Here is a 20,403-nt window from a genome sequence, read left to right on the forward strand (position 1 = left end):
ATAGTAGTCGGCCGATATATGCTCTATAATGGCGGTAATAGCTACAAGGATTAATATAAGGGTGATAATAACGATTTACTAGGGGGTAGGCGGCATGGCGAGCTTAATTAAAGGCCTTAAAACCACCACGTTAACGTCTTGGCAGAAAGTGACAGTAGAGGCTCTAGATGGGCGCTTACTAGCGTTACGAAATGGAAGCTCCAGTTCATTTAAATTGTGGTCTCCCCCTATATTTTTTAAACTGACGATTTTTAGCCGCACCAACAGCCTATTTAGGCAATTGTAGGGGTGTAGGCGCGCCTGCCGAGATGAAGCTTAGCTGGAGCGATTAGAGCAAGAAATGAAGCTAGAGGAACCAAACGGGAGCGTTAATTCGATATTAGCCCGTTGAGATGACGCCTCCATCTCGCCTCCAACCGACGAACCAAACAGGCCCTTATCTAATATCTAGAATGTCATACACCATCGACTTGAGAGTAATCAACGACACCAGTGACGAGCTTACTATCGTTGAGAAGTGTCGAACAGGACGATCAATAATGAGAACTCTGGCTTATTGCGAGAGGCTCCAGAGCCTCACTAAATACACGAATTGGGTGGGTCAAAGGCTACCCCTGGTCTAAGCTTGATATGGTAATGATCGACACCAGGCCGACAAGAAGACATGCTGGCATTTTGCTAACGAGGCTACTTGGGCTGACCGTGAAAGTGGCCATTTCCATTCCATGGTAGGTAGTGGTACCTCTGGGATGCTTCGTATCAAATTTTCAGCTGGAGAGACGTTTTACATTGCTACGGGGGTTCCATAACTACAAGAGATGGTGCGACATTGGTGTCATCCTCAAGGGACAACGACACTTGCATGAAGGTCCACCCATTATACTATACCGAGGACCCGAAGGATAAAATGCTTTGGGAGTAGTTTAGAGAGATAACGAAGACCAACAACGACAAGCAACTCACTGTCAGTTTCTACCAAAACGAAGGCAACCAGCTCTTCACCAATTTCACCTCTGCCCTTCATCTTAAATTAAATTCATGGGATTGTCCGCCATTTGTTATATATCCTGGTAATACTGTTTAATCTGACGGTCTCGTCGCAGAAAAGAAACTTGGATTTCTCATATAGAGACAATAGGAGACCGAGAAATATCTCTCTGGCGTCAAAATACTTTAGTAAATTGCAGATCAAGAGTTCAATAATCTAGGGACATGAATAGACATCCTCGAGAACCAAATTGTTTAAATATTGGGACTACCGGTCGAGAAGAGTCCGAGAACAGGAAATTTACTTTCATAAGGAGAAGCAATCTCTAACGATAATTTAAAGTTTGGTCATACATATTTCTGAAGACTGGGCCTGGATGCTGTGAGTAGTACTGGTAAGCTGATGGTTGTCATTTTGGGTGAAATGGAAAGGTAAAGGAAACAGGAGATGAGGGGATTATATATGCGAGTAGGCACAAGCAGCTGATTGGCAATGTGATCACGAAGGGGTGGATAGAGTTTAAGGCCCTGCAGGCTTGAAGCCCGATGATGCCATTATGTTAACAAGTGAAAGATGCGATGAATAGATTAGGGATACTACAGGAACTTAAGCATGGTCCCGAACAGTCCCCGAGCTGAATGAAACATTGCAGACAGAAATTTGTATACGCATCTTGGGTATCAGAACAGAAAGTACTTTTACATGGCCACCCTCTAGTTACCAGAAAATCCATATCTTATATTTTACACAATCGCAGACGGAGACTGGCCGCCGTAGATTTGGAACTGGACAAAGATAGTGGCATCCTCGACCATGGTTCCTAGGGAACCAAGTAGCCATGGTAGGTTGGTCAGGAAGTACTCTTTCTCGATGGAGTGGAATAGGATCTGGAGATGTCAGCATGATGACTTGCAGGTAGCGCGATCAATAAGAACTCACCCCTGCTCCGAATGTTGCGTTTCCTAGAAGTGAGAGAATGAAGAATAGCAATGACAAGCCCTCACAAGACTTGTCATTATAATTCTTGATGATTTGTGGTATTCTCGCACTGATGGAGTGTTAGTGGTAAGGCAAGATACGGAAGAGGATTATATATACCCAAGATAGCAAATGGCACTCGCATATCCAAGTATCTGAGCTCCTAATGCCGTATCTACACCACCTGTACCATCGTCTACAGGAGTTGGCGTCCAGACTCCAGTTTTCCAAGCAATCGCCCATCCCGCAGTTCCAACAGCGCCTACTGCTAGAATGCTGATAATATTCTTCACCCACTCATTGCTCGGGCTGTCCTCCTCGATAATAGAGGTCAACGAGTCTGTTCTTGCAAGACTTGTGCGGTGATGGCGGGAAGCAGCGGATGAGCTCCTCCGGTGAGAGCCGGGCAGGCCGATGCTGCTGTCTCGCCTGCTGAGAAGTGGTTGTTCGGCACTATCCAGGGTCTGATTAGACCTCGTGGACTGCTTCCTCGATTTTCGTGCATTGACGAAATTGTAGTATAGACATTGAGTGATGAGGATGAGGTCAGAGAAGCAGAAGTAGACTGCAAGGGCAACGGCTGTGGGCACAAGACCTGCCCAGACTGCTCCGGCGAGATTAGTGATATCGCCGATAAACCAGACAGCGAGGAAGGCGAGAGAAATGCCATCCGCCGAGCCTTGCTTATAGTTTTCTATGAGCTGTGGAACCTATCCGCCAACGTTAGCTGTTGACTGATAGACAGGGTGGACAGGATAGTCGGGGAATTACCAGGAGAAAGATCCATGAAGCCAATGAGATGGAACCAAAAATGCCAGACAAGGCCTCGTGTGTGGTTAAATGCAGGCTCTCCACGAGCCCAACCAGCGTGGCCATTATGTTCGAATGTTCCAATTGCGACTGGCAAGGTGTGAGGGTTTTCACACGCCCAGGAGACGAAAGTTCCTGCAGGGCCGATGACGCAGGTTTCGCCTCCACTAGCAAGGAAGGTAGAACGGAGAAAAGCGACAAGCCGCGTCCGCTGCACGTCGTCCAAAAGAGTACTGAGGCCTGTCAACGAGGCCTGAGCTTCGAGTCGCGAAGAAACGACGGCCTGCAACTGGACGACGCCGTGAAACATGAACTGTGGGAGGTCGGGGTGCAGCGAGGGGCCTTCTCTGGGCTGAATGGCCAAAGCTAGAGAAAGCCAGAATGTGAAGGCACTGGAAAGGCACGGCGAATGCGCAGTATCAGGTGGTGTAAGTCGTCGTCGAATTTTCAGGCTTTTCCGTCTCCTGCAGGACCCTTGGCAACGTTGCACCGTCGATGAGTTTTGTTGGGCTAGTGGCTCGGTAGGAGCTATTTTGAGTGGCACTCGTGATTTCTTCGCCAAAGCCCCTACCGACTGCAACCTCCTCATCCACACCACCCGCTTCGTACATAACCAACTGCGCTCGTTTTTCCTCTGAAAGTCTTTCGCTGACATATATTTCTTCCCCCTCGTCCATATTGTCCCTTCTTCCACCCTTCTTACTGTCTTTGCATACACATACGCCGACCTTTCCCCCCCTTTCCATCGAAGACACTTCTCTGAAACAACTGACGCAATACTGCGACCGACTTTCTCCCCAACACCTGTTCACTAACCCGTCACTTTCATTTTCACATACCAAACATGCTATTCGGAAAGAGGAAGTCATGGCTTCTGCTCGCGATGCTATCTATGCTAGCCGTGTCGTCCGCGCTCGAGCTTGACGGCATTCATGGTGTCTTGGACAAAAGACAGTCTGTTGTGGGAACAGGAGCATCAGCAAGTCAGGCCTCAAGCGATTCAGCTCCTTCCAGCACACCTAGCTCTCCGTCATCAACCCCATCAGATAATACGACTCCATCCGCAACTCCGACTCCCACGCCTTCATCAGCTGCGCCTTCGTCGACGCCAGCACCGTCTACCTCCACGCCCGAGCCATCGTCTTCCGCGCCATCTTCTAATCCGGCCTCAACCACGCCTGAGCCTGAGCCTTCGTCCACTCCGTCCAAGGCCGCCACATCTAAAGTAATCGTGATTACATCGGCCCTGGTCGCTACCTCAATCCAGCAATACACAACCGTGATAACTCAAGTTAGCGGCAGCCAGACCATTGCCGCTACAGTTGTATCAAGCCGAACCATCGCACAGACAACTGGCTTCGCCACAGTCACCAATCCCGCCAGCCTAAACAATGGAGGAGTGAATGGATCAGACAGTTCCGGATTGACCTCATCCTCGAAGAAGATTATTGGCGGAGTTGTAGGCGGAGTCGGCGGAGCTATCCTCCTCGGCGGCATTGCAATCGTGTGCTGGCGAATCTGGGGCCGCAAGCAACGCGGCCTCGAAGACGACGACGACCTCATGGGCGGGACTGGCTCCGCAATCGGCGAGAAGCCACCAAGCGCAAACCAGAACACTCCATTCCAAACCAATTTGGAGCAATATCACAACCCGGGTGGGCGGCCGAACGCAGCGGCAAACTTCTAAGCTTGCGCCAGCGGGGCCCTTTCACGAAGAACAACGACTTGCGTACCGAATTGATTTTTCCTTTAGTTATGTGGTGGATTTAACTGTGGGTTTTTGGGACTGATATTTTGTGGCTGGCTGCTAGATAGGACAGTCTGGTGTTCAGGAATTGATGTGCATTACAAGTGTGGGCGCATAACCTGTTGTACTCAATTGGTCGTGTACTCCACTCGGACCATCGAAAACCTCTTTTGTTAATGAGAAGGAAGGGCTCTTGCCTAGAGCTTTTGCCTGGCATATATATATTAATGGGACCCCCGTCGTACGCCGTTTAAATGCTGCGACGCCGTCTCGAAAGTAAAAAAAAAGCCATCACTTTTTTGTCTCTCCTTCGCGATACCATTTTGAACAGAAAGAATATATATCTTTTAATCGATATCCAATGTCCACTGCTTTCGTTTTGCTGTGCTTTTCCGCTTGAGTCTCAGGTTATGGGGTTGACGTCGCGTATAGGAGCATCCATTGGTTTCAGGTTTTGTCTCAGCAACACCTCTGACGGCCGCTCCGAGTGACCTGACACAGGAGACACAGGAGTTCGCTTCTTCGAAAACAATTACAGCATGAGCTAAGGCGCTGTACCTGACGCGAGTTTAATTAGATGGAGGTGGGTGAGATATAGGCAAAGCAGCCGACCGCCAGCTGGATCTACCTTATAGTGTTTTCTGGTACTGCGCAATTACTCAGTCACGACCCTCCCCACACTTTTATTGTATAATATATTTACCATAATTTCCATTCTACAGGAGAATCCTGCAAGAGAATCACCCACATTTACATCTATTTATTCTCTACTCGCAATAATGCCCTCCCCGCGCTCCCTCCCCCTCGCCCTCACTCTCCTCACCGTCCTCCTCTCACCCGCCTCAAGCTCCACAATCCCATCCCTATTCTCAATGCCCTACCACACAATCTTCACGCGGCAAGTGTCCAACCTCCAAACCTTCACGGGATCGCTCGGCGGCGCGGCACCGCCAATCACGCAGTCCGGCGACTCCTCGCGCCCGTTCGAGGTGGGCGGGAGCACGTTCACGGACTTCAAGAGCGCAGCGCAGCGCACGTGCGACAACCAGTTCACCGCGTGCGCGAGCCAGGCGAACGCGGAGCAGAACAAGGGCGGGTTCACGGTCGCCGATTGCAGTGATCAGAAGAGTACCGCTTCCCCCTCTATCCTTGCCATTGCCCATTTCCCATTTCTCATTTCCTACTTGAATGATGAGAGAAGGAGAAGCGGAGCTAAACCCCCCTCCCCTTTCTTTTGGTCATGTTCTTTCGGATCTTCTGCTGGAAAGAGAGCTGACGGTACTGGGTGAACAGCGCAGTGCGAGGCCGCGCAGGCGTCGGCGGGCACGCAGTCGTTTGTGGAAGTCCCCAGTGTAAACATTGGCCCAGACCCAGATTTCCCGGATTTCGATCTCATATGTGACGCTTGAAACTGAAGGCTTACCAGAAACACGGCGTTTGGGATTTGTTCTTTGGAGTTAGGGGTGTTAAGCAGGGTATTTTGCCGATGGTTGTAAGTGTTAGGACGGGAACAATGAAAAGGGAACGGAGGGGACGAGTTTTTTTGTTCGAGGCTCCAGAGGAAAGAGGATACCTGGATTGTTTAAAATGCTGATTCGAGAGGTCCACAAAAATGTCAGGGAAACCAGCAAGATGCCAGAAAGGCAGTATCCAGCATATTCTAGCAAGCACAGCACAGCACAGCATGATGTTAACAGTCTGTAATTCGCAAATCCAGCCCCCGCTCAGCGAGCAGGCTGACTACCAAAAGCCGTACAAACCGCTGGCCACAATCTCCCCCGTGCAAGCCAGCCGTTTGTGCATTAAATCCCGTTTCCCCGTCTCGTTATTTCCGACATAAAAAGTCCAAACGTCCTAAACACCCCGAGTATCCAGTAATTTCCAAAATAACACCACACCGTGATTCTTCAATCTATATATTCAGTTCCCAAGCGCTAGTCCCATGATTCCCTCCCTAATAATCCCAAGCAAGCAGAGTCCGCGGCGAGCTCGACCGCATCTCACAATGCGTCCACGGTGATGGTGTCAAGATCCCCTCTTTCCCGCCCACCGTCGAGCTCGCAATCGCGGCCAGCTCTGCTCACGAATTTCCATCCCAAAAAACGCCCTACTCGGTCCCAATCCCATTACTCATCCTTTTCATATTACCTCAGCCACAAACCTCATCCACCTCCCTCATCCCCAGCAAACCGTCAAAGAGTAGGGCAACACAGCACACCCCGGTGCCCTCTCACCCGACCCCGTTTCCTCCAGCCCCACTCCACCACTCCCCAAATACCGGCCCCGCAGTACCACTCATCCCTCCCATCCCCCCCATCCCACCGCTCACACTGACGCCGTTCCCGCCAAACACGACGGGCTCCTGTCCCCAGCTGTCACTCATCTTGAACCCGTCCCTCGAAAAGCTATCCCACTCGTCCACCGCGCCGAGCATATTTCTCAGATCCATCGGGCTGACCTGCATGTTATTCCCTAGCAGCGGGATGCCCTGGCCGGCAAACGGCGTCCAGAACAGCTTCTCGGCGGGGGCGGCAGGAGCCGGCGCGACGGAGGGCGGGAACGAGAGCGCGGCGGTGGAGAGGAGGCTCGGGGGCAGGGAGCCCGGGGCGGGCGTGGCGGAGCGGGCCGCGAGGCCGTGCGGGTGGTGGTGTGGTTGTGTAGGTGAGGCGGCGGCGAACATGGTTAGGGATTCGCGGCGGGCGGGGTCTTCGGCGGAGGAGGAAGCGGCAGCAGCAGCGGCGGTGGCAGCGGCGGTGGGGGTGTAGTCTGTGGCGGGGGTGTGGGTGGTAGAGGAGGGCGGGATGAGGGGCGTGAAGAAGTTGTTGGAGGGCGGCAACGTCATGGAGTCGTCTAGTGGGATGAGTTTGCTGGTCTTTAGGATGTCGTCCGGGAACGGGAGGCCCCATTTGCGCGCGAGGGCGTAGATGATCTTGAAGCCACGCGCGCCGAAGTGGTGGCATGTAGAGAGATCTTCTAGGTCGCGGAGGCCCTGGGCTAGGTTTGATGCGGCGAGGTCGGAGGTTTGATTGATGAGGTGGACTAAGGAAGTTGAGAGTAATATGTGCGTAAGAAGGATGTTCGATGTACGTAGAGGGTAGTGTTGTCGGTAAATTGTCATGAGATCGGCAATTTTGTTAGCGCTCTGGATGCACATATCTCGAGGTCGAATATCGGAGTGAAGAAGGTCTACTTTTAGTAGAGGCCTGAACAAGTGGAGGTTGCACGTATGGAAATACATGCTGTTATTGTTGTTAGCAATCGGGTTGAGCATGAATTGCTATGAGAACTTACTGAAGAGTTATAACGTGTGGCGGAGGAGGATTTTCGTCGGGCTTGTCAGGCATCTGCAGGGTCTTTGGTAACGATCTATACCAGTTGGTGTACTTATTGTAGCAGTCAAGCAGCCTTCGACTGGTAAACCTCTCTCTCGGAGCGTAGAACATGAATACAGCATCATTAACAAGCTCCGACAGCGTACTTAGTTGCTGAAGGAACTGGCGATTTGTAAGAACACCCGGTTGAGAGTCTTTCTCGGCACGCTGGGAAGAATCCAAAAACGGCTGGAACTTGTCCAAGCTAACTGGTTCGTCAAGAATGGGCTTGTCCAGATTGATAGCAGTCCTTGGCAACTGGGAAATTCTGCCAATAGCTAGCGACCAAGCCCTGGAGTGATTTTAGCTTCCGTAAACTGAGAGAGAGTTATGCAAGACCTACGTGTCATAAGTGAAGCAACCCCAAAACGTCACCTTCCGGACTTCAATCTCTGAACGGCTTAGGTCAAGATTTGCGGTCGAAGAGTAGTTCAGATGCAAGCCTAGCTCCACAGCCATTCTCAAGCATCGCCCAGCATACATGAAACCAGTGCTATCGCGCCCAGCGGACGGCTCGCGTAAACCCATAACAGCCAGAGCTTGGACGGTTGTGAGGCAGGGAGATTCATCCTCGTACAGGAGTCTTCTAGCTTCCGCAAAGAAATGGTCACCGGCAGTTCTTGGGTTGCTTGGATCTGTCCGGGCTGCTGGTGTGTCCGAGAAATGGCAGGCGTATGCGCATATAGCGTTTACCAGCAAGGGGCTGCAGTACTTTTGCCTCCCCGACTTGAAGTCTTTGTAGAAACACTCCCGCGAGAAAAGGACGTAGAAGGGATGTGACCACCCAAAGTACAGGTCGAATAGATGGTAAAGAAACTGCACATCATTGGTCACAGTTGTCCATGCGTCCTGGTTGGAGCTGATAACAGAGGTATTCCGGGGCTTTGAATAATTCTCGTCTTCATGGACTAGTCCCAGACTCGACGTATGGCCGTAATGTCTCGCGACACCAGACTGGCTGACTTGCGGCTTCCCAATGAGAACCGAAAGATCTCCTTCCAGAGACCCCTGACCATCGGACTTGGGTGGCAGTGTCACGATCTTCCGCAGCGACTCAGCCAATGCATCTAAGCTATCATCTTTCCGAATCTGCTGCACGATCTCCTGAACCTCGGACTCTGGTAAAGTGCGGATTGAAGCAATGATGATATCCGCCGCGGCGCTAGGTTCCGCTATAGAAGCACTGTCTCTTTTCTGAGCAGCCTTACTCCGGCGATTTTCGCTCTCGGCATCGTAGTAGCACTCGGTCTTGTACACGGCAGTACAGGTCGCGCAGACAGGGGTGCCTCCATCACACTGCAGCGCCACGAACAAGTCAGCTAATGAGTTCTTTGGGTTTGAATATATGCGGAGAGATAAAGCCAAGGGAGCCAGAAAACGCCTACCTTTGATTTTCGCTTTCTGCAAGGCACGCAGGCGCTCTGGACGCATCGTCTCTTGGTGGTCTTTTGCTCGGAATTCCCACTGCTCCCAGATGGGGACTGAGAATCTTCCTCCTTTGCCACGAGGGTGCGCGCCATATTCCGGGCCACTAAAGATCAGATAAAGATGCAAGATAGGCGTGCGATCAGGGGTGGGCGATGTGAGGCTGTTTACAGGTCTAGTACATTCTGGGCGGGCATCAATTCCGCCCTCTTTGTGGTGCAGCACAACAACAGCAGTCGCAGCAGCAGCAGCAGAAGGCGTATGGGAGAGTGCAAGAAGAATACAAGAATAACGACGTTAGCACCAAGTGAGATGCATCCAACGGTACGCTGTGGAGAAGCAGGGCAGGGCTAGGAAGCGTATCGGACTACTTAAGCTCTGCATAGTAGATAGACGACGGGCATCTGATGGGCTTCGGTTGACAATGCCATGGGACGCTGACATCTTCCGGGTTCTTCCTTATAACCTAAAATCTAGCAGCGGTCAAAGCTCTGACGAATCAATTTGACATCAGCTGTGACCGGCCGCGACCACAACATCCACCACTCGTACATATTCATACATACCCACCCATACATATCTACCATACATATCTACCATACATATCCACCATACATATCCACCACACATATCCACCATACATATCCCCGTATCCAGTGCCACACCTAAAATCTTCATTATGAAAATCTGCACAGCCCGGCATCCCAAATCATCATCTCTCCGTTCAGAAATTTTTAGTTTTATCCAATCCTAACGAGTTTCTCTCCTGCATGCAACCCTGACAACTATCTACAAAAACTCCGAACCATCCGAACATCCCTCGAAATTTCAAGTGCCGAAGAACGTTGCTTCTCTGTCCCTGTGTCCCCCCGATGCAAAAACCGTGCCTTATTCCCATGCCGCTCACACAAATCAAGCTCCGTTAGTCCCCTCAACCTCGTTGGAGTTCCTCTCCGCCTTCCCCACCACCGTTTGCTTTGCGGGGACGGTTCTCTTGAGCGGCGGCAATAAGCTCCTCGCCGTCTGCCGCGCCTGCTGCGCTAAGAGTGAGTCGATGATCGTCAGCGCTGCCAGCCTCCACGATGGGCACTGCGAGAGGAAGCACGCAAGGGTCGTGCCGGCCTTTTGCTTCCAGCACCCCGTCCTCCTCGCCGTACGTCGCCGTCTGCTGCGCTTGGCCAATCGTCGCCAGTGGCTTGAACCCGACGGTGAAGTAGATTGGCGCCCCGTTCGAGATCCCACCCTGGATCCCGCCAGAGTTGTTTGTCTTGGTCGTAAGACGCGGGCGTGGCGTCGACATGTACGCGCCTGACTGCGGCGGCGGGACGACCGGCGCTTTGATGAAGGGATCGTTGTGTATCGATCCCGGCATTTGGCAGCCCCCAAACCCTGATCCAATCTCGAAGGCCTTCGTTGCCAGTATGCTCAGCATTGCGTGTGCGAGCATCGCTTCCAGCTTGTCGAAGCACGCTCTCCCAGCCCGCTCGGACAGTTCCGTATCACGCAGGTCACCGTGCTCCCTATGCTATCATGACGGTCCCGAAAGTCTGCCACCAGCTTCTCCATCTGTTTGCTCGCTTCCTCGTTGAGAGATCGGACAGGTGCGAAGGAGTCAACTGTCTCGCGATCTATCGCCTCGATCATCTTCAGAAATTCTAGGTTGGTCGCTAGAGTTGGGTGTGTCGGTGTTGGTGGGAAGAGGAACTCGTTGCCGACTGACGATACGAAGGCTACGATCTCAATCCCATGGGCGAGTCGTAGGTATTTCTCTGCAATTGCTCCGGCAGCCACACGTCCTGCAGTCGTAGTTAGCATCTTGACTTTCTGCAGCCCCGCAGCCCTGGTAAGCATGCCTATTGTCTCCCTAGCACTACTCCTGCCACCACCACTGCTCGCCTTGACCCCGTATTTCTCTAAATAAGTCCAATCCGCATGGCTTGGGCGTGGGTAGAGGTCCATTGTGTTATTCCCATAATCCCTCGGCCTCTGGTTCTCGTTCATAACCCTCATGCCAATGGGCGTGCCCAACGTTATGCCAAACTCAGTCCCCGAATTTATCTCCACACGGTCTTTTTCTTACCTAGGTATCGTAATGGCACTCTGGCCGGGCCGCCTCCGCGTCATTTAAGGTTAAATATCCGCCTCTGTGAGCTCCATACCTGTAGGGCATCCCTCCACTATACATCCGATAGAGATGCAATGCGACTCGCCATAGCTAGGAAATATGTTAGCTTAATCGCTATCGGATTCCGAGATAATTGCATATTACGTGGTGACGCGAAAATGCTGGCCAAACGTGGACCCCATCTTGACCCGTTCGAAATTCTATTGAAACTCTATAGTATGCGTAGAGAGAAGGTTTCAATTAGGTGTTGGAAGGGGGTTCTGACGTGTGAGATGTGCGGTAGGAGCCACTAATTTTTGTGCGTGTAGGGCCTCACCAAAGTTGTTTCACAAATCAGACGCTTCGTAGAAAGAATTGGAGGAAGCACGTGCCTGCTGCTCCCTATAACCCCCCCATTTTCTACGAGCTTCAGTCGCAAAAGCTACTCCATACGTACTGCCAAAACACTGCCAAACCTTACCACCTTTCCAACATCTAATTATCTTAAAAATACTACGAGGTACGGAGGTCGGTAACATAGCCAATTGCACCTTCCCAATTAGGCAGTTAGGATACCCCCAAGCTTCCCACCCGCAGTACTACCTAAGAGCATTAAAGACGCTAATATTTTATTTAGAATCCATCTAATCGTTAATTAGGCAAAAGAAATCAGTAAATTAGGGTTGTAGAAGCCTCTGCTTTGGTAGTTAACGGTATTTAGGCGTCCCAGCGGTCGGGCGGCCGAGGCGCCCCAGAATTGTGCGACCGCAGATTGCATCCTTTTCTACTTAGGCAGAAGCTTCTACAACCTCAATTCTCGCGTTCTTTGTGCCTAATTGACATCTAGATATATTATATACAAAATTCTAGCATTTTTAGGGCTCTGTTAAGAGTTTTCTAAGGAAACATATCCTAACTGCCTAATTGGGAAGGTGCAATTGGCTATGTTACCGACCTCCGTAAGAGCCCTTTGTTTTATCTATCACCTCCATGTTGTGGCAATATCGTAGCTTTATTATATAAAAAGTTTGACACGGCGATCGGTCGTAAGATCGCGAAGATGCGTTTCAAAATCTAACTCTTCTTCTGCGACGCTATATCTCATCCCTTAATAATACTTCTATAAGGCCACAACCTATATACGGAGGATAACAATTAGTTAGAGAATCTAATGCATTAAAAAAATATAACGTATGTGATGGGGTTATGAAGGTGACCCTAGTTATGACCGATTTGAAAATCAAAATTCACCAAAATACTGATTTGGTGGCAAATAATTAGTAAAAGCTATTATATATTATCGCATCATCCTTCCTACAAATCCTTTAGTAAGCAGCTTCTTCTACTGCCTTCTTATCGGTCTCCTAAAGTTGCATAATAAAAGCTATAGCTGTAGCTGTAGCGGTGGCTGCGGAGGACTCTTCCGCCCGCTTTTGGAGCGGTTGATTGTTTCCATACCTTAATATATGCTAGGTAGACTCTAGGATACGTTACATAGGCCGCAAAATACGCACCTATGCTTGCGCGTACGCTGGTTTAAAACTTCCTAGGCTTTTGCATAAGCTTTAGCGCCTTTATAAAGATTTTTTTTCGCTAGGCCGTTAAAGCTGCTTATAGGCGATCTTTTGTATCTAGAGCACCCGGCCAGCGAGGCATAGCTTTAAGTTCTGTGCAAGGAAGTAAGGAGAAAAGTCGATGTGTTGATGTTCAAAGCGGCAGTATATTTAGCTACCCTAAATGAGAAGGCGGTAATGTAAATCGGTCATAACTAGGGTCACCTTCATAACCCCATCACATACGTTAGATATATCTATTGTGGTTAGGCCATAAATTATAAAAATGAAAAAAATCGTGTTTTAAAACTTTCAGTTTCCACCAAAGCGACGTCAGACCCTCCGTTGTAGAATTCAAAAATATAGGGAGCAGATACGAGCGTGTTTGGTTAAAATTCTACTACAGAGCGGTGAGTCCCCGATTTTCGGAAGAATAGCCTTGAAAGGCTGAGGTCACTAGCCACAAACTAAAAGATGCAGCCTTCGTGCAACCCGCCTGCCCGTGAAACCCATGTGCGCTTTCCATTGGCTCCGCACATTAATCGAGACAAAAAAACACCCATGCCAAATAAGCATAATCCAGATCCTAATACAAACAACAGTGTTACTTCTTGGATTCATTGGAATGAATCCATCTATGTCTATTGTATATTAGACCAAACACCTCGCCTTTTGGTCTCGCCTCTCTATCTACTCCTTAATCTCGTATTTTACTGCTTCACAGCAGGCATTCGATTACACTCTCAGCCATGATCCATACAGTCTTCGTCCTTCTCCCTTTTTCTTTAAGCACTTTATGCGCCGTCTCCAGCGCAGGACCGCTTCCGTTCCCTTCTCCACCTCAGAATTACTATGTGAGAATGATGAAGCCGTATTGCTGTTCTTCCGTATATAGGGACGCATCGAATTTCAGTACGTATATCGTCGTCTTCTCTTTTCTCCGCCGGTATTCCACTAGTAAACGCGTAATGCCATCCTCAATACTAATAAATTACAGAGCCCCCGCCTTGACGAACTAAGAGACTATCCTAGAAAGGGGGGGACTTGGCGTGCTGTTGAGAACTAGCAGAAGACTAATCGTTCTATTTACCATAGGATATCTCAGGGAAGATGGAAGTGACGGACGGGATCTGGGCACAGGCGGAAGCGTCGACCTAAAATATTTGAAGAGCTTATTTGTGCTATCCCATCACCGTCAATTATCGTCCTACGTTATCGATAATAATATGGCCCGTGTATATAATACCAAGGAACCGTACGCAGTCTATGCTTTCTGATTAGCCAAATTCTTATCGATAACGTAGGACGATAATTGACGGGTGATGGGATAGCCATGTAAACGGCCTCAGAAGGGGTTTGATACTGTTAACTCCTACCACTGCTGAATCATTTCCGGTTTATGGAACAGTGACTGGCAGTTTTTATCTGAACTCCTGCAATGCAGCGACCACTTTGATAGTAATATAATCTTTTAAGCCTGGACAAGGACGAGAAATGGCATAGCACGAAGCAGTAGGCAAGGAATTGAAACATTGGATTAAACAAATCCATCAGAAGCTATTGAAATACTGTATGCCCTAATAATGCAAAACCATGGGGTATCCAGAAGATTATCGCTGTGCTGTCTCGCCCCGATGTGCTATGCCAAACCTAAAAACACAGCCAGAGTTAAGAATGCATGACAAAGCGATGATGCCGTATTGAGGATACTCATGCCGAAAATCCTTAGAATCAAAACTCCTGCGACCTTTGCTACTTTGGGCCTGAGAGCCTTCATTTGTGCAGTCCAGCCTCCACCAGGCTCTTTGCTGTCCCGGCCCTCTCCTCATACAATCTGCGGAGATCATCAACCGAAGCCTTTTTCAGATTCAATTTTTGTGGCGGTACCCGAGGTGCAAGTCCATTCGACGAAGTCTGTTGAAAAGAGGGGGGTTCGAAAGAAGGCATCCGTTGGAGCAATCTAGGTGATGGTGCCCTTGCTCTTGGTGCAGCAGGAAACGAGAGACTTGGCGATTTGGTAGGCGGCTGAGCATTTTTGGGGGAAGTAGTAGTAGGATAAACAGGTCGCGCAAGTGAATTTATAGTCGGGGATCGGTTTGAGGATGTAGGCCAACTAGGCCTGCGGAATTCATTCACAGCAGATTGAGGCTCCACAGAATCGCGCCTAACCCAACTCGGAGAAACGGCGTCTGCCGAAGTGACTGACTGTGAGGAAGAAATGGCGACATCTGATTTACCAGCGTTTTCATCTACTTCTTCCGGGACATCCTTTGGAGTATATACGGGTTTGCGCTTGACCGAGTCCGCAATGCTTATGTTTGCCATTCCAGGCAATGCCATTCTACTTTCTGAGAATGTCCGTGGTTGGCTTTGCGCCGCGGCGCTTTCGGCGTTACCGATCTGCTCTGCTGTCAGGGCTTTCCGCTTGGGAAGAATGATTTTAGGAGTAGGAGGATCGCCAGCACTGCTCGTACCAGATGTCTTCTCGTCAGAAGTCTCCCATTCGGATGGGCGCGCGGGAGCGAACCCATCCGTCACGGCTGCATAACTAACAGGTGACTCTTCTGCATCATTGGGACTATCCATGACGATTGTAGAGTATCTGGGAGGAATTGATAAAGGAGGTGCTGGTTTGCGTTTCGTTGCTAAGTCATCTGAGGAATTGCTAGAAGGCAATTGAGGTTGTGCTTTGATGGACCGTGGCGGTAGAGGAGGAGGCAGTCCCGGAGCAGTCTCATTATCCTGAAGTATGATACCGGTGAAGTGCTTTTCGTCTACCTCATCTGCAATTTGGCCGTAGGTCCTATCCTCCAGAGGGTCGTCCCAGTCATTCGGGTCCTTTGGTAGACGGAGATCTCTTCCGAATGCACTTGGATCTACCTCGCATGCATTACGGAGTTGGCCTGACCAAAGATCAATAGCGACTGTTAGAATGCGGCGAACAATTGAAGATATTTTGGCGTCTTCAAGTTGGTCGGGGCCACAGAGCAGGGCGGGTGCAAAGCAAACGGCCAAATTTTCCGAAGACATCTTATTTTGCTCCTGCCGCGCTGCTATGGCGTCCAAAAGTGGTAAAAGATGCCTAGCCATAATCTCTCGTGAAATACTTGGGAGAGGAGACCATTCTGACTTCAGCGATATTAACTCCGTGAGCCGCTCAAGGTTAGGAAGATCTTGCGGGTTACCGAAAAATGCCTTCAAGTCTCGGTAGGCCGACTGCGGAAATAGAGGCTGTCGAAGATCCGCATACCATGATTTGATCAAACCTGCAGCTAGAGTCGCTCCATACGCATCTCTCTGATCGACCTCCGCAAGAGCTGTTTCAATGCCCTCGNCATGAGCGTACCTTGGAACGGGGAGTGTGGCTTGATTATCTTTCCAAACTATGAATTTCTGTCCTCTATCGTAGGCTTCCTTCAGAATTTCTTTCAGCTTAGAATGCGGGGGGACTCTAAAAAGTCCTTCAGTAACTATATTTTTTTCCATCAAGATGAAATTGGTGGTTTCTCGAAGAATCCGAGGAAGCCTTGTGGAGCCATCACTGCTTTTCGGTAGAGGATGCCTGACTGCAAAAGCTCGTCGTCCGCTAGCGTATGGAGCATAAATGTCATTCGATAGGCGTCGATCATGGAGGTAGGCTGATGGTGGTACAAGCAGATCTTCAATGGCAAGATGGAGCGCAAGACTGCTCAAAGTTGAAACTGCATTCTGCGAGTTAGTAATGGTCATAATTCGAACCATCGGGCTCCTGTTGTTCCAGACGGGAAGGCCATCGAAATACGTACCGTGAACAATCTTCCTCCTGAATTTCGGGCTAACAATTGTAGAAAACATTTCCACAAGAATCCTGACCCAGCTTCTTTCATGAACGATGTAGAGCTTCTGTAACCGTTTACGCATGGCCCTCGAGAGCACATGATATGCCTGTATGAACCATCCCCACCCTGGTCTATTCTTCCTCATCGCCGTTGCACCATCAGCTCCGCCACCGGCAAAAAATATCACCTCATACTCAGATCCCTTTAAGAGCTCTTCTTCACCGGGCAATCTTGCAAGGACGTAAGGAAGCAGAGCATCAAAGTCTACTTCCCGTGCATCTGGCAAGGCAGCCGCATTAAGTACATAGATTGGCCTGCCATCTTTTGACGGTATGGGTGATCGGTATAGTATGCTAGCGGCAACCCGGGCTAGAGGGGTGGAGTAGTCGGAGGAACTTAGTGGAGGGAGGACGGCGCTGAGTGACGAGCTTCGAAGGCGGTTGGTGAAATGGGAACGCATGGCTTCGTATTTCTGAGAATTCCAGTATATCCAGCAAATCAACCCAACTTGAGCAAGCTAGGGGAATGGTACTTGGGAGAAGACGCGCGATGCGTTGGCACTAGTTTTGGAGGCTTCAGTAGTCGTGACAAGGGAGGGTCAATAGAGGCCCCCAAATCATGGTAAATGTTGAACAGGGCAGACTTACTTCAGCTCGTCAAGGCCTGAAGAGCGGCCCGTCCCTTGGTGGCTAAATATAAGAGTTCGGTGTTAAGGAATAGTAGGTGCTTTGGCGGGCTTACGCGGAAAGTCAGGTCAGAAGCAGGTTATGCCGCCCAGAGCAACGGTTAGGTACGTACATATAGGTTCAATATGTCAAGATTGGTGCATCTTTTAGCAACAGCAATCGACGTCAGCAGGTCCAAGGGTCAAGGATTGGAGTGCGCGGGTGGCTGAGCTGGCATGGAACATGGGGTTGCCCAGGCCCAGGTGAACCTTTCGATCACCGTTGCCAAGCAAACAAACAGAATGGAACGACTCCAACGCATTGACGGCCAAACGTCAGACCCACATATCCATCATGGTACACCTACACTCCAAGTGGATAGAATCCCTGGAATTTCCTACGTCCAACCGTGCTTGTCAATGATCGCAGCATGCACTACCAGTAGACAAAGACAATTAATACATTCCCATATTTCAGTACACGCCATGGCATCTTGCACCACTTTTTCGCGGATCTAATTCTCTGTCACTCACGTTTCATCATATGAATCGGTTCCATTCCCGTGAACATCCCCCAGCTGCTCCTCGTCATCCTCGAAATCAACCTCAAACTCTTGCATTGCTCGCCGCAGCTCCTGAAGCCGTGCCGTACGTTCAGCTATAGTTTCAGGGGAGACTCCTGACTCGGTTATTCGTTGTTCGAAGTCTTCTTCGGTAGGTGGAGCGCCGGTTTCTGGATTGATAGCTCCTTCGCCTTCGAATAGCCACGGGATCAAGCCGCGGAAGAAAGATTGAAGAGTTGCATATTCACGGAGGATATCGTCGGGATTATTGAGGTTTCGGCGTGCCTGGCTACCAGACTGTCCAGTGGTGTACGAAGGAAGATTGTCTTCTGGAGGAAGCGGATCCGATGTTGATGTAAACTTTGACGTAATCCGGCGGTCCAGGAGGCTTATAAGCGCCCGGTCATCTGTCAAGATGGTATGGCGAGCGATTTTCATTTCATCAAACTCCAAGAGCCAAGAGGTTTTAATACCTTCTGATATGGCATTTGAGCAAGACGAAGCGACTTCGACCAGAAGAGACGTCGCCTCAGGAGTGTTCCAGATGTCTTTCGCCTTGGTCACGTATAGCCCACAGAGAAGTGTTTGGTAATTGCCCAATGGCTGGCGCCCCCATATTGGTCGTGGGATGGGGTTAATATCCAGTTCCTGACATAAACTAGCTGCGGCCCATGGATACTCTTGAATGGCTAAACTTAGCTTGCTCCTCGCCCTCCCAGGTTCATTCAGTTGGCTGAGTGCAAGACCAAGTGTCATAGCGATATTGGGTGGGGTTCTCCACCTCTTTATAAGGTACTTAGACTCTGCCAGGTTGATGAACTGCTGGGGTTGGCGGCCTCGTATAGCAAGTTGGTCAATAACAAGACGCACGCAATATGGATCCTCATCGGGATCAAGACTAAGCACGAGTTTTGCCCATTCAAAAGCCGTCCGCCAAGTAGCACGCATGCCAAGATTGCATATGTATCTCCATGCTGCCAGCCAAAACTCCCGGTTTTCAGGACGCCGAAAATCAAGCCGCGCTTTGCCCTGGGAGAGGTTTTGCGAGAAGCTTGAATGTACCGACCGACCAAACGAGAATAGTGCACGCTCAAGAAGATCACCGGAGGTAGCGTGATCACGCTCCTGTTTCGCAATCTCTGAAACCTGGAGCAATGTGGAAATGTGATATGCTGAAAGTAAGCAATCAGTTATGGCGAAATTCAAAACTAAGGTCCTAAAGGAGCCCTTTTTTGCTCAGGAAGCACACACGAAGAAACTTTCACAGATGGATCCACTTACGGTTGAACTGTAGCAGCTGAATCATGCGGTTGGGATCCATAGATGCCACGCAGGATTCGAATTGTCTTTGGGTATCCTGGTATGATACATTGTGGACAAATCGAAACTCCACAGTACCATCTTTCTTCTTCTCGACTATTTCCATTCCCAGGCCGCCCGATGTAGCTCGAGGCCATTCTTCCTTTCCTTGGATAAATATGTTCCGACGTAGACCTAGAGAGGCGAGGTTACGACCACCAGGCGCATTCCTTCCTGTAACAGCTCCTGCGATGCCGGCTTGCTGTGGACCTCTACCCCGCCGTCTTCCACCCGCTACTTCTGCTTCGTTGTTCCCTGCCAAGGCCGCACGCCCAAAGAGTCTACGCATCTCATTAGATGCGTGGAGATGCTGCGTATCAATAGACAGTGCTGAAGATAATTCTTGCATTTCTCCGCCAATAGGCTCTGTCAGTTGACTTGAAGCTCCGCTCACTTTCGATTGAGAGGTACTCAAGGATAATGAGTGTAGAGCACGATCAATCTCATCAAGCTGTGGCATAGAAGTTGAGGATGGCTGTGCTTTTGGCTTCGGCTCTGGGCCCTTCCCGCCTTTACCCTTTTTCTTCTTTTTCCGCTTCGAAGCCTTAGAGGTTTGAGGCTGTGGGCGAGCAGGTTCTGCTATTTGTTCTTCGTCAGAATTCGCTTTGCTACTTTCTATTGCGTCCCGTTCATTGCCATCTCCTCCTTCATCCTCTGTACTTAGCATGGCGAAGAAACTGGCCTTGTTGCTGGATGGCGCAATCGGTTCATCATCTGACTCGTCGGCTTCTTGATGGGAGAACTTCTCTAACTGTTGCTTTTCCTCTAACTCTCGCTGAGCTCGACGCAAAGCGCGCGAAGACATCTTGAGGAAATTTTCTTTATATCTTATGGGGCTAAGTCTGGGAGTGCAAACGCTCTACGAAGTAACGTTACCAGAACAGAAAAGATTCGTGGATGACGGTGATGCTTGGCACTTTAGTGCACGGACCGCGATATCGGAAGGCGGCATCTTTCACCCGTAAGCATGGACCTCAAGATCTGTGCATCATGATCACTTCACCAGGCCTCCTTCGCCATCAT

General features: G+C 49.9%; 8 protein-coding genes across 8 annotated transcripts; 3 read left to right on the top strand and 5 right to left on the bottom strand.

Annotated features, from left to right (window-relative positions):
* Positions 1 to 178: 178 nt before the first annotated feature.
* Positions 179 to 1,109, top strand: K441DRAFT_124237 (uncharacterized protein). Its single transcript, XM_067640028.1, has one exon. The coding sequence runs from the start codon at positions 393 to 395 to the stop codon at positions 621 to 623; it is 231 nt and encodes a 76-aa protein (XP_067503343.1). The 5' UTR covers positions 179 to 392; the 3' UTR covers positions 624 to 1,109.
* A 622-nt stretch (positions 1,110 to 1,731) lies between these two features.
* Positions 1,732 to 2,842, bottom strand: K441DRAFT_563081 (vacuolar membrane PQ loop repeat protein; the record flags this gene model as incomplete). Its single annotated transcript, XM_067643592.1, has 4 exons — positions 1,732 to 1,875; positions 1,928 to 2,036; positions 2,087 to 2,676; positions 2,738 to 2,842. The coding sequence occupies 4 exons, from the start codon at positions 2,840 to 2,842 to the stop codon at positions 1,732 to 1,734; spliced, it is 948 nt and encodes a 315-aa protein (XP_067503344.1).
* Positions 2,843 to 3,620: 778 nt separating this feature from the next.
* K441DRAFT_687385 (uncharacterized protein) lies at positions 3,621 to 4,463 on the top strand (the record flags this gene model as incomplete). Its single annotated transcript, XM_067652090.1, has 1 exon — positions 3,621 to 4,463. One exon carries the CDS (start codon positions 3,621 to 3,623, stop codon positions 4,461 to 4,463), a length of 843 nt encoding a protein of 280 aa, XP_067503345.1.
* Positions 4,464 to 5,395: 932 nt separating this feature from the next.
* On the top strand, positions 5,396 to 5,932 carry K441DRAFT_563429 (uncharacterized protein; the record flags this gene model as incomplete). Its single annotated transcript, XM_067643612.1, has 2 exons — positions 5,396 to 5,651; positions 5,817 to 5,932. The coding sequence occupies 2 exons, from the start codon at positions 5,396 to 5,398 to the stop codon at positions 5,930 to 5,932; spliced, it is 372 nt and encodes a 123-aa protein (XP_067503346.1).
* A 757-nt stretch (positions 5,933 to 6,689) lies between these two features.
* Positions 6,690 to 9,737, bottom strand: K441DRAFT_611804 (uncharacterized protein). Its single transcript, XM_067645592.1, has 4 exons — positions 9,280 to 9,737; positions 8,238 to 9,190; positions 7,815 to 8,186; positions 6,690 to 7,762 (listed from the first exon to the last, which is right to left on the bottom strand). The coding sequence occupies exons 1-4, from the start codon at positions 9,412 to 9,414 to the stop codon at positions 6,754 to 6,756; spliced, it is 2,469 nt and encodes an 822-aa protein (XP_067503347.1). The 5' UTR covers positions 9,415 to 9,737; the 3' UTR covers positions 6,690 to 6,753.
* A 494-nt stretch (positions 9,738 to 10,231) lies between these two features.
* On the bottom strand, positions 10,232 to 11,962 carry K441DRAFT_687388 (chorismate synthase; the record flags this gene model as incomplete). Its single annotated transcript, XM_067652091.1, has 5 exons — positions 10,232 to 10,351; positions 10,401 to 10,802; positions 10,832 to 11,115; positions 11,173 to 11,394; positions 11,881 to 11,962. 5 exons carry the CDS (start codon positions 11,960 to 11,962, stop codon positions 10,232 to 10,234), a joined length of 1,110 nt encoding a protein of 369 aa, XP_067503348.1.
* Positions 11,963 to 14,638: 2,676 nt separating this feature from the next.
* K441DRAFT_124381 (uncharacterized protein) lies at positions 14,639 to 17,487 on the bottom strand. Its single transcript, XM_067640029.1, has 3 exons — positions 17,442 to 17,487; positions 16,762 to 17,354; positions 14,639 to 16,677 (listed from the first exon to the last, which is right to left on the bottom strand). The coding sequence occupies exons 2-3, from the start codon at positions 17,252 to 17,254 to the stop codon at positions 14,750 to 14,752; spliced, it is 2,421 nt and encodes an 806-aa protein (XP_067503349.1). The 5' UTR covers positions 17,255 to 17,354; positions 17,442 to 17,487; the 3' UTR covers positions 14,639 to 14,749.
* A 501-nt stretch (positions 17,488 to 17,988) lies between these two features.
* Positions 17,989 to 20,185, bottom strand: K441DRAFT_563749 (DUF654-domain-containing protein; the record flags this gene model as incomplete). The annotated part of the gene is made up of 2 exons (XM_067643619.1): positions 17,989 to 19,193; positions 19,303 to 20,185. The coding sequence occupies 2 exons, from the start codon at positions 20,183 to 20,185 to the stop codon at positions 17,989 to 17,991; spliced, it is 2,088 nt and encodes a 695-aa protein (XP_067503350.1).
* Positions 20,186 to 20,403: the final 218 nt, after the last annotated feature.

The sequence above is a fragment of the Cenococcum geophilum genome (assembly GCF_001692895.1).
Source record: "Cenococcum geophilum 1.58 unplaced genomic scaffold K441scaffold_24, whole genome shotgun sequence".
Lineage (NCBI taxonomy): Eukaryota > Fungi > Ascomycota > Dothideomycetes > Gloniales > Gloniaceae > Cenococcum > Cenococcum geophilum.

What these genes read in the sequence shown, in the direction of transcription:
- K441DRAFT_611804 (XM_067645592.1), bottom strand. Translation starts at nt 9,414, where the DNA reads ATGGCGCGCACCCTCGTGGCAAAGGAGGAAGATTCTCAGTCCCCATCT. An exon ending in GGTTGCTTCACTTATGACAC is followed by an intron (nt 8,187 to 8,237) that starts GTAGGTCTTGCA and finishes AAATCACTCCAG; the next exon opens with GGCTTGGTCGCTAGCTATTG. An exon ending in CCACACGTTATAACTCTTCA is followed by an intron (nt 7,763 to 7,814) that starts GTAAGTTCTCAT and finishes CAACAATAACAG; the next exon opens with CATGTATTTCCATACGTGCA.
- K441DRAFT_124237 (XM_067640028.1), top strand. Translation starts at nt 393, where the DNA reads ATGACGCCTCCATCTCGCCTCCAACCGACGAACCAAACAGGCCCTTAT.